Raw genomic sequence first — 15,066 nt, forward strand, 5'->3', positions numbered from 1 at the left:
GGTGGAGGTGGGGGTTGGGGGGGGGATTAATGTTTCTGGCGCTGTTTGTGTTTGTCGCGGCCTGCTGCTCCTGTCCAGCCTGTCTGTGCTCTCTGCAGCACTGTCTGTCCACGTTGTCCGTCCGACGAGCTGCTGTCTGTCTCCCTGTCTCTCATAATTAATGACCTGCGGTTTAGCAGCCACACCGGCTCTGGACCTCGGGCCTGGGAGGGACGCTGTAGGTGTAACAACTGAAAATTCCCACCGATGGGAACCACCTAGGAATATGTGAAACCATGCATCTACTCATATAGTGCAAATGACTAAATGAAATGTCAAAGTGAGCTGCAGTATAGTAGACATAGAGGTGTTTATGTTTGTGTTTACTTCAGTTTTATTGTATCAGCTTGTTAAATGGTGAGGGCTCATGGCTACAAAATGTATTTGTTGAGGCAGTTTTCCACCTCGTGGGCATTTTTTCCATTCCCCTTTTTATAAGCCCGTCTTAAGACTGGATGTATTGTTATGGCGCCGTCCATCCATCTGTGGACAATTTCTTCCGAGCTCTAAATTGATAACCCTTAAACGTAGAAATGTCCAACTGCACAGCTGAAACACCTCATGGGTCAAGGATGATCCCTATTGATTTCAAGGTCACGTGGTCAAGGGTCAAGGTCACAGGGGACCCCTTTATGAAAACTTTGTTTGTGCTCTAAGCCTGCCACCATGTAATGTAGGGATGTCAAACTGCACAGCTGAACATCTCATGGGTCAAGAATGATCACTATTGATTTCAAGGTCATGGGGTCAAAGGTCAAGGACACAAATGACCCCCTCTAAAAACCTCGTCTGTGCTCCAACTCTACACACATGTATTAAGGATAGTTGTGTGAGGAAATTCATGCTTTGGGTTTTGATTACTCATCCAATTTTCTGAAGGGGGTATTATGTACCTTTGGGTGTGTTCTTGTTTTGTTTTTTTTTACATTTAGAAATTGGGTTAAACCTGACTCCTGGTACACAGCAGCTGCCGGGTGCTGTGAGATACTACAGCCACTAGGTGTCGCTCAAAGACAAAACCTGGAAGATAAATGCAAAAAAGCTCTAACACAATATGTTTTAAAGAAGTTACATTTTGTAAAATGTTGTAAAATAATATTTTTCACCCATCTCAGATGTACATCTACAACTGATTAATTTTGGAGTCAACCCAATTCAAGATGGCCGCCACAGCCAACTGATGAAAGTAAACACAAAAATGGCTACAACTTCATTTTACATATATTGACCTAAGATTTGGTGTGGTAGGAGGCGAGACTGATCCGCAACACATATTCTGAGCTCAAACAGATTGCACAAGGTCTTTGTTTAAAATTTTGTTATTAACTCTTTGGAGTCAGCTTTGTCTGTTAGCAAAATATCTCATGAACTACCAGACGGATTTTAATGAAACTTTCAGGAAATACTCATGGGATGCACTTTTACAACTGATTAACTTTTGGAGCTAACCCAATACGAGATGATCGCCACAGTCAGCTGACCTTAAAAAACATCAAAATGTCTACAGGTCAATGAACGTTACATATATTGTGCTAAAATTTAGTTTGGTAATAGCTGAGATCCAGTCACAACAAATACTCCCAAGTGCTACTCATTGAGCAAAATCCTTATCTAAAACTTAAGCATCAATTGTTAGAGGCAACACCAATTGTCTATCAGCAAAATATCTCATGAACCATTGAATGAATTTAAATGAAACTTTCAGAAAGTTTCATTGAATTTACATCTACAACTGATTAACTTTTGAAGTCAATCAATTTGAAGATAACTACCACAACTAATCAACATTAGCCAACACAAAAATGACTCAGTCAATTTGCACTGATAATTATCAAAGATTTGACATGGTAGTAGCTGAGAGTCATCCCCAACACTTACCTTTAGCGCTAACAAATCACATGAGATTTGTATAATGATGTTTCCAAGGTTTGAGAAAAATGTTTATATGACACTTAAGGAGGACATTTTTGTGTAAGTAGGAATAATACATGTGCAACACGCTTTAAAGCAAAAAAACAAAAAGTTTTTATAATGGCTCAGCTTTCTTAATATTGTTTAAAAGTTACACTACTTTAAAAAAAACGATATAAGAAGTAGTCCCCACCCCTCTCAGGGTCAGGTGACCTCTGAGTGCAGGGAATCTGCTGGTATTAGTCAACACACTGACCTCACACATCACGTATCCGCTCTCCGATGGCACGCTCTGCGAACACGGGGACACCAGCAGGTAAGGGGAGGATTTCATCGTTTCTCTTTTTTAAATAAAGGTGTTGAGATTGGCAGACGAGAGGAGGCGAACGACAGAATAACTGAGCAGGTGTAGGAGGATGATCTCCTGATCCCTCTGCTGCAACAGCTTGTGTCTTAGTGGAATTAATGCTCATCAGAGGTCAGTGTTATAACACCCTTTACCCTTGTTTTAATTAAATAAATCAAAGTTTTCTTTACCGTCTCATGTTTCTCCTGTTTGGTAAATCCCAAATGATCTCTGAAACATTAAGGTCAGTTTAAATCCTAATAAGGTTCTGATTTACCTTATCATTTTTAGCACTTTCTGTAGTTTGAATGTATTTCCTCACATTGAATTATGAAGTATATTTTGTTATTTTTGTCAGCATTTCTTCCATTTTCCCAGTATCTTTTTTAAAAAATATATAGTCATTAAGTGTTTTATTCTTAGAGCAGAAGGTCAGTAGACAGGATTATTGGTCTGAGTGAGCAGTCGGAGATGAACATGGGCTTCCCTCTTGTCCTAATGGCATTAGTGTTTAGTTTGTGGAACACAAATGTGAAACTTGTGCAAGTTTTGTCTTTCATTTATATATATTTTTTTATTTAACCAGGTAAAAGTCTCATTGAGAATAAAAGAGAGACCCAGCCAAGAAGGCAGCAACACATACAAAAAATATCTTACATAACAATATAACCAACAAAATCAAAAACAGTTGCAATGACCAAAAGTTAGCTTTTCTCTTTCCTTTAAAGCCAGTTCTGACCATTTTGAGCCCCTTTTGAAAATCATTCCAGAAAACAAGGGCAACATATTTAACAGCTTTTATTCCTAATCGTGTCCTGACTCCGTGGACAGACATTTGTTAAAACATCAGGACTGCACATGTTGTCCTGGTTGTGGTTTTTACACATATAAATACACAGGTGAGAAGGAACCTGTGGTGATTTGGCTTTTTCTGAGTTATCTGGTTTGTGTTTTGTTTTTGTTTTCTATTTTTAGTTATCTGGGTTTTGTTTTCTTCTTGGTTCTGTCCTCCTTGTGTTTGTGTTCTCATTTCCACTCTTCCCCAGTCATTCATTTGTCTGTTAGCCACGCCCATCTTCACCTGTCCCGAATAAGTAATCATTCTACCTGTTCCCACTCACCTCGTTATCTGCAGTCTTAAAAACCCGGTCACTNCGCTGGTCCATTGTCTAAGGTTTGTCTGTTGTTGTTAGTTTCTGTCCTGCCCGTTCCTGTTTATGCTCCTGTGTTTGCTCCTGTTTTGGTTGGTTTTTGTTTTAGTTTCTATCTTATTAGTTTGCTGCCTCGACAGCTTTTGTTTTCATTTTTGTCCTTAGTTTAATAAATTAGTTTCTTTTCAAATATGAGTCTGCGTTCTGGGTTCGCCTCCATCTCCACCGTTCCTGACAGAACCAGCCCAAACAGAGATTTGTATATCAAAACCAACCAGTGGGAAAGTCTGTAGACAGACAAGGGTGCCCATTTAGCAGCAACTGTAATCTAATAAAGGCAAAAAAAGTTTACAAAATCAAATTTCTCCTTACCTGAAGTGAGAAACGAGGTTAATTCTAAAAAAGAAAGACAATTTAAGTTTCAACCTATAGACAAAGTCTACTCATGACCAATAATGATGCCTAAATATTTATATGTGACCATTTTAATTTTACACAACTCTTTGCCATTTGAGAATATCCTGAACTTAGTTTCCCTTGCACTGAACACCAATTTAAGGTGACACCGAACAGCATCAGAGGCAGAGTGGAGAAATTCAAGAGTTTGAGCTAATGATAACAATGAGCAATAGATGACTGCATCATCTGCATACAAGTGAAATGCAGCATTTGATCAATTATTACAGAGATTATTTATATAGCGAGTGAAAAGCAGTGGTCCTAATATGGAACCCATAGGAACTTCTTTAGCTACTGTTAGAAGAGAGGAAAAGGAGGCAGCATGGTGTTCACACTGTGTTCAAGTTGACAAGTAGTTTGAGAACCAACTTAGAGCATTTACAGATAAGCCAGGTTTATGTAGTCTTTGATGGTAAATGGGTGTATCTGCAATTTATTTAGCATGTTATTGACCTCCCTTTGTTATATAATCCACTTTTTAGTAAGTAGCTCTGATTTGGAACCATCATCTGAGCACCATGGCGTCCTTGGATGAAGAGCTGACCTGTTCTGTATGTAGAGACAGCTTCAACCAGGCCCACCCGCTGCCTTGCGGCCACAGCTTTTGTCCCGCTTGCATCCGTGAGGCCTGGAGCGGCCAGAAGGAAGGAAAAGGTTGCTTTACCTGCTCCCAGTGTCAGGAGGAGCATGGAGAAGTGCTGTGCGACTGCTGCCCTCCGCAGGCAGAGGACGGGCAACCACCGCCAGCTGTGAAGACCTGCCTGAGGTGTGAGGTGTCCCTGTGCGCCGGCCACCTTCAGCCCCACCTGGACAGGCCGGCGTTTAGCAGGCACCTGCTGGTGGAACCTCTCGGGGACCTGTCCCAGAGAAGGTGTCCCGCGCACTCAGAGGTCTTCCGCTACTACTGCGTGGATGAGAGGGTGTACGTGTGCGGTGACTGTCTGCTGGAGGGGGGCCACGCTCAGCACAAAGTGAAGGCACTGAGGCAGGTGGAGGAGGACCTGAAGGTCAGCTGGATGGCTCCACGGTGACTGTGTGCGGTTTTATGTCTGCAGATCAGGGTGAGGCTCTTCTAACAGTGACTGTGTGCCTTCACAGGTCATCCTGCAGACGCTGCTCATCAAAGCAGAGACCAAAATCAGAGACGGGGAGAGAATTCTCAAAGAGCATGAAAACATCGATTCTGTCATGGCTGTGAGTTAAAACACTGAAATATTGCAAATAAAGTAACTCTCAGTAGAACTTGTTCATCATTAGACCACAAAAACATCAAAATATGTGTAGCTTATCATGCAGATAATTATTTCGTTCATTCAAACATGTACAGAATGTCTATGACTCAGTCGCTGATCTTCCAGCAGCCAAACGCTCTCTGATGTCTGGTTCCAGGACTCTCTGAAGAAGGACGACAGTCAGGTGGAGCGGCTGGACTCAGACCTGCAGAACCAGGTGACAAAGCTGGCGTTAGCTCTGAAGGAGATCACCAAGAGGGAGAGACAGCAGGTCATAGAGCGCGTGCACAAAGACTGCACCAAGGTTCGGGACGACATGAGCCAAACGATGAACATTCAGCACTACCTGAACCTGCTGCTGGCAGAGACGGACCCTTTCCTGCTCATCTGGGTGAGATGGGTTTTTGTTCTTTTTTTCTATTGTTTGAATCTCCATTTTCTAAGAGCTGCTTAAGTGGTCAATCATCACCTTAACCTGAACTGAAAATTAAAATTACTGATAAAGAAATCTCAATTTGAACAGATACTATGTTACCTTACTGCCTCACTTCCTTACTTTTCATTTGTTGCCATCAGCAGGAGAAACCTTCAGAGTTGTTCCTGGTAATTCACAGAATGCTCTCAGTTCATTTCACTGACTTCTCTTCCCAGGCTGAAACGCTGTAGCAGGTTCTCAAGAAAGAAGGATTAACTAAGACGTGCCAAACTAAACTTTAATGAAGGAACAATGGCCCGAACTTTATCTACTACCATGTCAGAGATGGATAAGATACAGATATTGATTCTTGTAGGGGCCAATTAGTGTTTGTAATTTGACTTCACCATGGCACTGTGTTCTATGTTGTTGTTCTTCCTTTGTTGTATTTAGCAAATCCAAAGAATCATCTGATGACAGACAGATGATTTTTTTATGTCTTGACTAAAAAAAAATAAACTAGAATTGAAGGTTCATAGAGGAGGAGAACAGAGGGAACATAGTGACTAATACAAAGATGCAGTGATCTTGTGGGTTATTGCTATTTTTTTATTATTTCTTTTACAGATTCACACAAAAAAAATACTATTCTTTCTGGGATTATTTGACATGTTTCTTTGTGCTTTTCCTCACCAGGCATTTCAGTCAGATGATACGAGGTAAGTCCAGGGCAGTTCGTGCAGACTGTTTTTAAGCTGTGTTAATGTGTGTGTTTGAAATGGGCAAGATGAGGAGTCCATGTTTAAGAAAAACAGTCCGTTCCTTTGACAGATAAAATATAGACTCATTGCAGAAAGAGAAACTAATTCTGCTTTGTGTTTGGGGGGTGTGGGTCTTTTGTGTTGTAGATTATTAGCTGACCTGAACTGCCCCCTTTTCGTTCCTGATCCCATCAGTCTGGACAGGAAACACATCCTGGAAGACATAGAGAGCAAATATCGAGAGTTCATCACCGCCACGCTCCGCTGCCTCACCGAACTCAAGCGGGAGCTCTGTGAGTAGCACATTACACATAAGATCATAATTATAATTTAATATCTTTAGGTAAAAGGTTAATATTTCAAGAAAAGTTGTGCGCCTTCCTTTCTGGATCACATTTGTCCATTAAATTTTATTTAAACTCAGATGCTGGTCAGCTTAGGCTAAAGCAGTGGTCTCCAATCCTGGTCCTCGAGGGCCACTATCCTGCATGTTTTACTTGTTTCTCTGCTCCAACACACCTGATTTGAATCAATGGGTGATTAACAGGCTTCTGCAGAACATGAAGAGGTGATTTAACCACTGAATCAGGTGTGTTGGAGCAGGGAAACAAGTAACACATGCAGGATGGTGGCCTTCGAGGACCAGGATTGGAGACCACTGAGCTAAAGAGTCGACAGACTGACAGCATAACGACTAAATATCAAGAAATCTTTAATTGTTTTAGTTTTCTTTTTTAAAATATTTTGTCTTATTATTATTATTATAATATTAGCAAGGCTAACAAAGGCATAATCTAAACATGATGCATTAATTGACAAGAGACATTACATGAAAAAAGACACTGTGGCAGTTCAAAAGCCTGCCTCTCTGATGGTATGGGGGTGCATTAGTACCTAAGGCATAGGCAGATTTCACATCTGGAAAGGCTCCATTAATGCAGAAAAGTATTTAGAGGTCTTAGAAAAACATACGCTCCATTCCAGACATCCTGAACTGGTCTGCCTCCAGTCCAGATCTCTCACCAGTTGAACTTTTGATCATGAAACAAAGAAGTCCAGGAAAGAAAACCCTGGACTGTAGAACAGCTTGAATCCTCCATCAGACAGGAATGGGACAACATTCTCCTCCAGATCCTCCAGCAGCTGCTGTCCTCAGGTCCTAGATGTTTACAAAATGGTGTTACAAGTTTTTTTTTTTTGATCTAAATAGTCATTGGCATTATCTTAATATTTTGTGTGGGAGAGTAAAGAGCAGAGTTTATGTAGCACAGATCAGGTAAATTTCTGCATCCTGTCTGCCCCTGCAGTAACCAGCCCTCTGACTCTGGACACAAACTCAGCTCATCCTCTGTTGAGCATCTCTGATGACTTACGCTCCGTCACACGGGTGAAAAGCCGCCTGCCGTGCGCCGCTCACTCCGAGCGCTTCGACCACTGGCCGCAAGTACTCACAGTCCAGACCTTCTCCTCCGGGACTCACTACTGGGAGCTGGAGGCTGAGGGATTCTGGGATGTTGCTGTCTGCTATCGAAGCATTGGAAGGAAGGGGAAGGAAGGCAACGCTTTCGGAAACAACAAGGTAGGCAGACGTGCCATGTTTCTGTGTTCTACTTTTAATTCCCCCATCTATGAGAAAAAAAACTTGTGTTTTAATTAAAAAGAAGAAGAAAAGAGAAACCGTGTCTTGTTCCCAGGTGTCGTGGAGCTTGACACAGCAACACGACAAAAAGCTGTCTGCCTGGCACAACCGCAGGAAGACCCGCCTCACAAACCAGATGTCTGGGAGTCGAGTTGCTGTCACTGTGGACTACGGCTCGGGGACCATTACCTTCTCAGAGGTGGGGCCCTCCAACAACCTCATCCACCTCCACACTTTCTCTACCAGCTTCACCCAGCCGCTCTGCTTGGGCTTTGGACTCTACAAAGCCGAGCTCAAGAGTCGCATCTCTATAGTCAGAGTGTGAGGAGACAGGGAAGACGACCAGGAAAAAAAAAAAAAAACAACTTTGCTGCTTTAACTTCAGTGACCATACAGACTTGTGCTGGGAGCCTCTCAAACAGGAATTTGGTGATTTTCTCTTTTAAAATAAACTGTACATGTGATTCTGAGGAGGAAACGGCTTCAATGTGAGGAATCAGACGAATGACTCTGAGGCTTAACATGACTGCCTGCTGCTGTGAATGGCGGGTGATCATGTACAGTAATTGTCTGTGTCTGTATGTGTGTGCTTGTGAGCGTGTGTGTGTATTTATTTGTCTGTCTGCTACCAAAATATTTCATGAACTAGTAGACCAATTGTAATAAAGCCCTTTGAAAGTAATCACTGGATGCACATCTATGTCTGATTAACTTTTGGAGCCAACCCCATTCAAGATGGCTGCTGCAGCTGAGCAAACTTAACAAACTGTAACCCAGTCTTACAGATACTGAGCTAAAATTTGGTGCGATTGTAGCTGAGTCATTCACAACACAGACTCTGAGGGCTAACAGATCACACAAGATTTTAGCTTAAAACTGTTGAAGTGAAAGCTGTCTGTCTGTTAGCAAAATATCTCCTGAACCACTGAACAGATTTGATTAAAACTCTCAGAAAGCGATCATTGTATGTGTGTACATCTACAGCTGGTTAACTGTTGGAGCCGTCCTAATTGAAGATGGCTGTTGGTATGAAAGGTGGCGGTGATATGCATTCATTTAGGGAGTTAACAAGATTATAACAGGGTTGTGTATTTTTACCTTAAACAAATTTGTGCTTAAAAGATTTCTTTCTTTTTTTAACATGATAATCTGAACAATATATCCTCTTGTCCCATTTTTTTCCTCTCCTGCAGCCTGCTTCAGTAGCATTTTTTAAAAATGTGTGGGAAACAATAAGTACATTTTTTTATTGTTTCTTTGGTTTTTTGTTTTATTTAACAAACCACAGAAACATCCTAATGGGATAAACAGTGATTATAACAATCTTAAAGCTGCAAACATATTTTTAAAAATGTTATTAAAAGACCTGCTTCTTAAAGGATTTAGTGCTAGATGCACTTTGGGCATTTATTCATTTTACATACATATTTCCTACTTTTTCATAAATACTTCTTTAGTACACACATAAACATTTTTATCTTTATACATTTTTTTTTTATTGATCTTTTTATGTATGGTTCTGGAGGCACCCATTTTATTGCTGTAATTTCTTGTCCAGATCATGCTTATAAATGAGAACTGGTTCTCAGACATTTTACCTGGTAAAACAAAGACCAAATAAGACTAAAGAAATAAAAATACACACTGTAAACAAAGCTCAGTGCCTCAAACAGCGGCTTTTTTAATCACATGACAGAATCACTGCTTTTGCTGGAAAATACAAAAGAAAAAATACAAACAGCTTACATGCTGAGTTTGCTCTTTGAAGCTGCGCAGATACCCAATTATTTTTTTCTTTATTTCACCATAAAGCTGAGTGGGTGGCTGCAACGTAGAGGGTGAGAAAGGAAGCAGAAGAGGAGAGGGGGAGGCTGAGAGAGAGAGAGAGGGAGGACACACAGAGAGAGACACAGGAAGATCAGAGGATCCTTCAGATTGGACGAGATCATCTCCACTGGAGCGCTGTGTGATAAAGTGGCATAAATTAGAGGATTTTCAGCTTATTTTACACTTCAGGTGGACAGAAGGTGAAAATTGATCATTTCCGTCTGCAACAGGTGACTATTTTGGTTTTTATTCATTTAATATTCCTAGATCTTACAGCACAGAGCAAATGGCTCCTGGCATCATGTTGGAACACTTGTTTAATCATGAATAACAAATAGTTTTTGCCGTAACATAAATCTGCGCCCATCCGAGGAGCTGCTGTATGAATTTGGTTGGAGTAGCTTTTTGATTAAGCTTAAAACAAATAAATGTTGTTGTTTTTTTAATTAAAAAACTAATGGAATGTAATTGATAAATTGTTTGATCGTGTGAAAGGAAAATGGGCCGGAGAACCTCTAGTTTTAATGAGTCAAAACAAACTAAAAGCGTTTAAAACCAAGGGAGTGATATTTCTCTGGGTAGTTTTCATGTTTATGTGTGAAAGTGTGAAACAAAAGCACAAGTATGTGTGTGAGAATGTGTGACAGAGGGAGGGGCCGGGTGGTTACATGTAGAGACAGATGGTCACTCAGTGGAGTTGTTCCCCTAATCCATCTCTCCTCCTCACTCCCTCCTGAGTCCTACATCCCCCTGAATCATGTTTGTTCTATCTTCATCGCCTGTCTTCATCACAGCCTCCTCTGCTTCGTTTGGAGTCTGAACTCAGATCACCTCCCTCATCCCAGTTCCATCTCTGCATCTCGGTGGTCGTATTCTCTGCTGAGGAAATCTGTGACAATTGCGGTTTTTGTGATTGTCGTTCCAGACCGTGTACTTGCAGGAAGACGCTGAGAAGAAAACCTACAAAAAAAAACAAAAAAACCAAAATGAGCTTCTGATCGTCAGTCATGAAAAGTGGACAATTCTGAGCTTCATCTGGACCATCTGCTGGCTCTGCTGCTTCACCGAATCCAAAAGGACTATTTCTTCAACTGTAGCATGTTTATTTATACCTCAGATTATCCAAAGTGACACCTCTTTACAGCATAATCAAGAAGAGATATTTCACCAACATCCTACAGTCATGTACCTCAGGTCGGTCCACTTTGACCTCCTGACCCTGCTGAGTGTGCTGCTGTTCTGGGGTCCCCTGGAGTCCAGCGGGCAGAACGACACAGAGCCCATCATCCTGGAAGGGAAATGTTTGGTGGTGTGCGACTCCAGTCCTTCGTCCGAGCCCTCTGGTACGGCTTTGGGCATGTCTGTCCGCTCCGGCTCCGGACGAGTGGCCTTCTCGGCCAGCCGCCAGACCAACCACGAGCCCACGGAAATGAGCAACCGCACCATGATCATCTACTTCGACAATGTGAGTATCGAGCGCCACGGTGAGAGGCCGCGGTAGCTTCAGAACGTCTCGTGGAGGTTTCAACACCTACAGGAACTCTCCTAAGCTATTTAACAGAAAATAGACAAATTTTTTACTGTGCCATAGAAAAGCGTTTTCACATTCTTGTTTAGAGAAAACTTCAACCAATAGCATGTTTATATGATTACATCCCGACAGCGTGGATGAATAATAATGAGCTGAAGACTGAACCTTCAGACTCAAAGTGCAGCCACAAAACTGTTGGATTATGCAGCACATTCAGGGTTTGTTTTTAAATGTAAATGTCATTTTAAATTCTGAGATCTAGCTGAGTGAGTTTAAAGAATTACTTTAAGTGACCTTGGAGTATGTATGAATATATATATTCATAAAGCTCCTATCAACATGCCTTCAAAGATCCCCTCTTTTTTCTCTCATGTGAATTCTTTCCATCATCCCTTATCTTATCTTCCTTTTCCCTCGCCGTCTGATCAGATTTTAGTTAACGTGGGGACTCATTTTGACCAAGAGAGTAGCGTCTTTGTGGCTCCACGCAGAGGGGTGTACAGCTTCAACTTCCATGTTGTAAAGGCCTACAACAGGCAAACGATTCAGGTACGCTGCTACCGCCGCTAAGCAGTTGGCATTCCAGTGGCTCTGTGTCCTCTTTCTAATTCCTGGGTTTTCCATGTCTTAGGTCAGCCTGATGGTGAACGGCTGGCCGATGATTTCAGCGTTCGCCGGGGACCAAGACGTGACCAGAGAAGCTGCCACCAATGCCGGCCTGGTGATTATGGAGAAGGGGGACAAGGCTTACCTCAGACTGGAGAGGGGCAATCTGATGGGAGGCTGGAAATACTCCACCTTCTCTGGCTTTCTGGTTTTCCCCTTGTGAGAAGGATGGAAAGCTTTAGTGTTTTGAGGATAAGAAAAGGAGAAAGGAGTGGAACAGGGGTGTGAATGTATGAGGGGGAAAAAAATGGAGGCTGTGATGGGAGCACAACCCAAATTCTGAAAAAGTTGGAACATTGTATAAATGTAAATAAAAAACAGAATGCAATGATTTGCAAATCTCATAAACCCTCATAAACATATTGATTCACAACAGAACTTAGTAAACATACCAAATGTTGAAACAAAGAAATTGTATGTTTTAAAAAAAGTTAATTTTGGCATCAACACATCTCAAAAAAGTTGTGACAGGTCCATGTTTCCCTCTGTGAGTCATCCTCTCTTCTTTTAACAACAGCTGTAAACATCTAGTAACTGAGGAGAGCAGCTGCTGGAGGTTTTAGAGGAAAATGTTGACCCATTCTTGTCTGATGGAGGATTCAATCTGTTCTACGGTCCTGGTTCTTCGTTGCTGGATGGGAGCAGATGTTGGTCTAAAACCTGTTTATACTTTTCTGCATCGATGGAGCCTTTTCAGATGTGTAAGCTGCTCATGCAATAGGCATTAAGGCAGGTTTTTTAATTTGGCACTGATAATGGGCTGGATGGTCCCCCTCTTCTTCAGCATGGGGGACGTGGTTTCCAAAAAGAATTTCAGATTTTGATTTGTCTGACCACAGAACAGTTTCTCACCTTTCCTCCATTTCAAATGAGTTTTGGCTCAAAGAAGATGGCAGTGTTTCTGGATGATGTTTATATATGGCTTCTTCTTTTAATGATAGAGCTTTAAGCAGCGTTAGAGGATGGTACGGTGAACTGGGTTTACAGATAATGATTTGTGGAAGTGTTCCTGAGTTCATGTAGTGATGTCCAGAACAGAATCAGACCTGATTTTAATGCTGTGGCCCCTGAGGGCCCAAAGATCACAGCCATCCAATGCTGACCTTCAGTCCTTTGAGCACAGAGATTTTTCCTGATTCTTCAAATCTTTTGATGATGTTAGGAACTGTAGATGATGGGATGTTTAAAATATTTCCAAAATTCCTCTGAGGAACAATATCCTGAAACCGTTCCACCGTTTTTAGGCTCAGTTTGTCTCAGTCTGGTGAACCTCTGCCAGATTCAGCCTTTCTTAAATGCTCTTTTTATACCCAGTTCTCTTACTGACCTGCTGTCAGTTAATCTAATTAGTTACATGTTTCTTATTTGTACCACTAACTTTAATTGCCTTTAGTTTCCCTCATCCTCACTTTTTTCTTTTGATCAGTTCCTGTGATTAAAAGTCAAAATGATCTTATTTTTTCCAAATAATTGTACTGTATTTTTAATTTAAACATTATATGTTTACAGTATTTCATTGTAAATGTAATATACGGGTTAATGAGATTCTCAAATCACTGCATTCTCTTTTTATTTACATTTTACACAATGCTCTTACTTTTTCAGAACTGACAGTGTATTCACATATCGTGCATAAAAGGAAGTGGTTTATACAAGCCAGAGCTAAAGACAGGGGAAGTGTCTCCTAAACAAAGGAAGGGTGAAAAGCTAAAATGTTATATCAAATTTTTGCTTGCTGTGTCATGTGTATAAATATTTATTGGGTTTGCTTGAAAAATATTTTATTTGTGACAGATTTATATAGTAGCAATGTGCACTGTGTGCTTCTGTACTAAAACCCTGTGAAAGCCTTAATCTATTTATTTTTGAAAAGTTGAAATCACCAAATAGCATCCTGTCCTGCTTAAAAAAAGACTTTTCCTTTGTCTGCTGTATGACTGAGGCTTCTCTATTTACCTGACAGTATGTTTATTTACTAAAAATATTTATATCAGGGACAAAAATGTGGAAATAAAATTATTTAAATTTGGATGAACATATCTTTGCATACAACAATTTGTGACTTTTTTTTTAAATCTTTGCAAGTGTGCCTGTTTATTCTACTACAGCAGATTTTCCTCTCCCCTTTCATGGTACGCCTCCCAGTGCCACGGCAGCGGTTTGCAAATATAGCTCCCACCAGCCGAGCCGGTGTTGGCGGGGACCGTGCAGACCAGCATGGGACGCGGTATAAGTGCGGGGGTATGGTGGATACTTCTTGCAGGGCCCCGCAGACAGATGGAGGCTTTGGCGAGCGGGCAGACTCATCCCTGCAGGACTTCCATGGATAAAGTGTGGCACACTGTCACTTGTAGTCATTCACGCTTCCCTGGTTCAGAACCACCTCTCAGTCTTTTTCTTGGTTTCTCGCACGCCTCTCTGTACATTTATATAAAGAGTTCTTGAAAATAGAAAAACCAAGACATTAATCCTGCTGTCACATCGAGGCACCAGCTCAAGAAGTTTTATTTGTAGTAGACTGGAGTTTGTGTGGACATATTTAATGTCATTGTCATTAATGTCACTGTTTGTCATCCTTCTGCTTTGTGTTTGGAACACGTAAAGGAATGATACTGTAAATATGGCTTCAAAAACTTACTGCTTAACTAACGAACCATATCAAGCAGCTTCCTCTGGGGCCCCCAGATCCCAAAGGGCTCAAAAGATGTGCACATTTTCTGTGAAGCAGGAAGTGTTACTGCAAATTTGGTTGGATTCATTAAACACAGTGACATCTTGCATGGACTGGTCTGCATGTGGCCTTTTTAGCCAAAGTCCTCCTGAGATTTTCATTAATGTCTGCCACCAAACATGACAGGGCAATAATGTTTTTGCTTGTGTGTGTCTGTCTGACTGTCATATTAGTAAAACATCTCATGAACCACTGGTTAGATTTCAGTGAAACTCTAAGAAAGTCATTAAATGTACAGATACAACTGGTTAACTTCTGGAGTCAACCCAATTCAAGATGGTCATCGCAGCTAATTGACCTCAGCCAACAAAGAAATGGCTATAACTCAATTAAAATTTGGTGTGGTAGTAGGTGAGAG

At 41.2% G+C, this 15,066-nt stretch overlaps 2 protein-coding genes across 4 annotated transcripts; both read left to right on the plus strand.

Moving 5' to 3' along the window:
- Window positions 1-1,475: 1,475 nt before the first annotated feature.
- On the plus strand, window positions 1,476-8,804 carry trim110 (tripartite motif containing 110). 2 transcript variants are annotated; one of them, XM_017420770.3, is made up of 8 exons: window positions 1,476-2,266; window positions 4,389-4,913; window positions 5,005-5,100; window positions 5,296-5,529; window positions 6,250-6,272; window positions 6,462-6,607; window positions 7,622-7,893; window positions 8,009-8,804. In XM_017420770.3, exons 2-8 carry the CDS (start codon window positions 4,425-4,427, stop codon window positions 8,276-8,278), a joined length of 1,530 nt encoding a protein of 509 aa, XP_017276259.3. In that variant the 5' UTR covers window positions 1,476-2,266; window positions 4,389-4,424; the 3' UTR covers window positions 8,279-8,804. The 2 variants fall into 2 exon arrangements, with proteins under 2 accessions (XP_017276259.3, XP_037837668.1); XM_037981740.1 differs by lacking the exon at window positions 1,476-2,266 and having other exon boundaries at window positions 3,607-4,913.
- Window positions 8,805-9,845: 1,041 nt separating this feature from the next.
- cbln12 (cerebellin 12) lies at window positions 9,846-12,463 on the plus strand. 2 transcript variants are annotated; one of them, XM_037981741.1, is made up of 4 exons: window positions 9,846-10,010; window positions 10,706-11,245; window positions 11,741-11,860; window positions 11,943-12,463. In XM_037981741.1, exons 2-4 carry the CDS (start codon window positions 10,964-10,966, stop codon window positions 12,138-12,140), a joined length of 600 nt encoding a protein of 199 aa, XP_037837669.1. In that variant the 5' UTR covers window positions 9,846-10,010; window positions 10,706-10,963; the 3' UTR covers window positions 12,141-12,463. The 2 variants fall into 2 exon arrangements, with proteins under 2 accessions (XP_037837669.1, XP_037837670.1); XM_037981742.1 differs by lacking the exon at window positions 9,846-10,010 and having other exon boundaries at window positions 10,608-11,245.
- Window positions 12,464-15,066: the final 2,603 nt, after the last annotated feature.

The sequence above is a fragment of the Kryptolebias marmoratus genome, linkage group LG20 (genome assembly GCF_001649575.2).
Source record: "Kryptolebias marmoratus isolate JLee-2015 linkage group LG20, ASM164957v2, whole genome shotgun sequence".
NCBI lineage: Eukaryota > Metazoa > Chordata > Actinopteri > Cyprinodontiformes > Rivulidae > Kryptolebias > Kryptolebias marmoratus.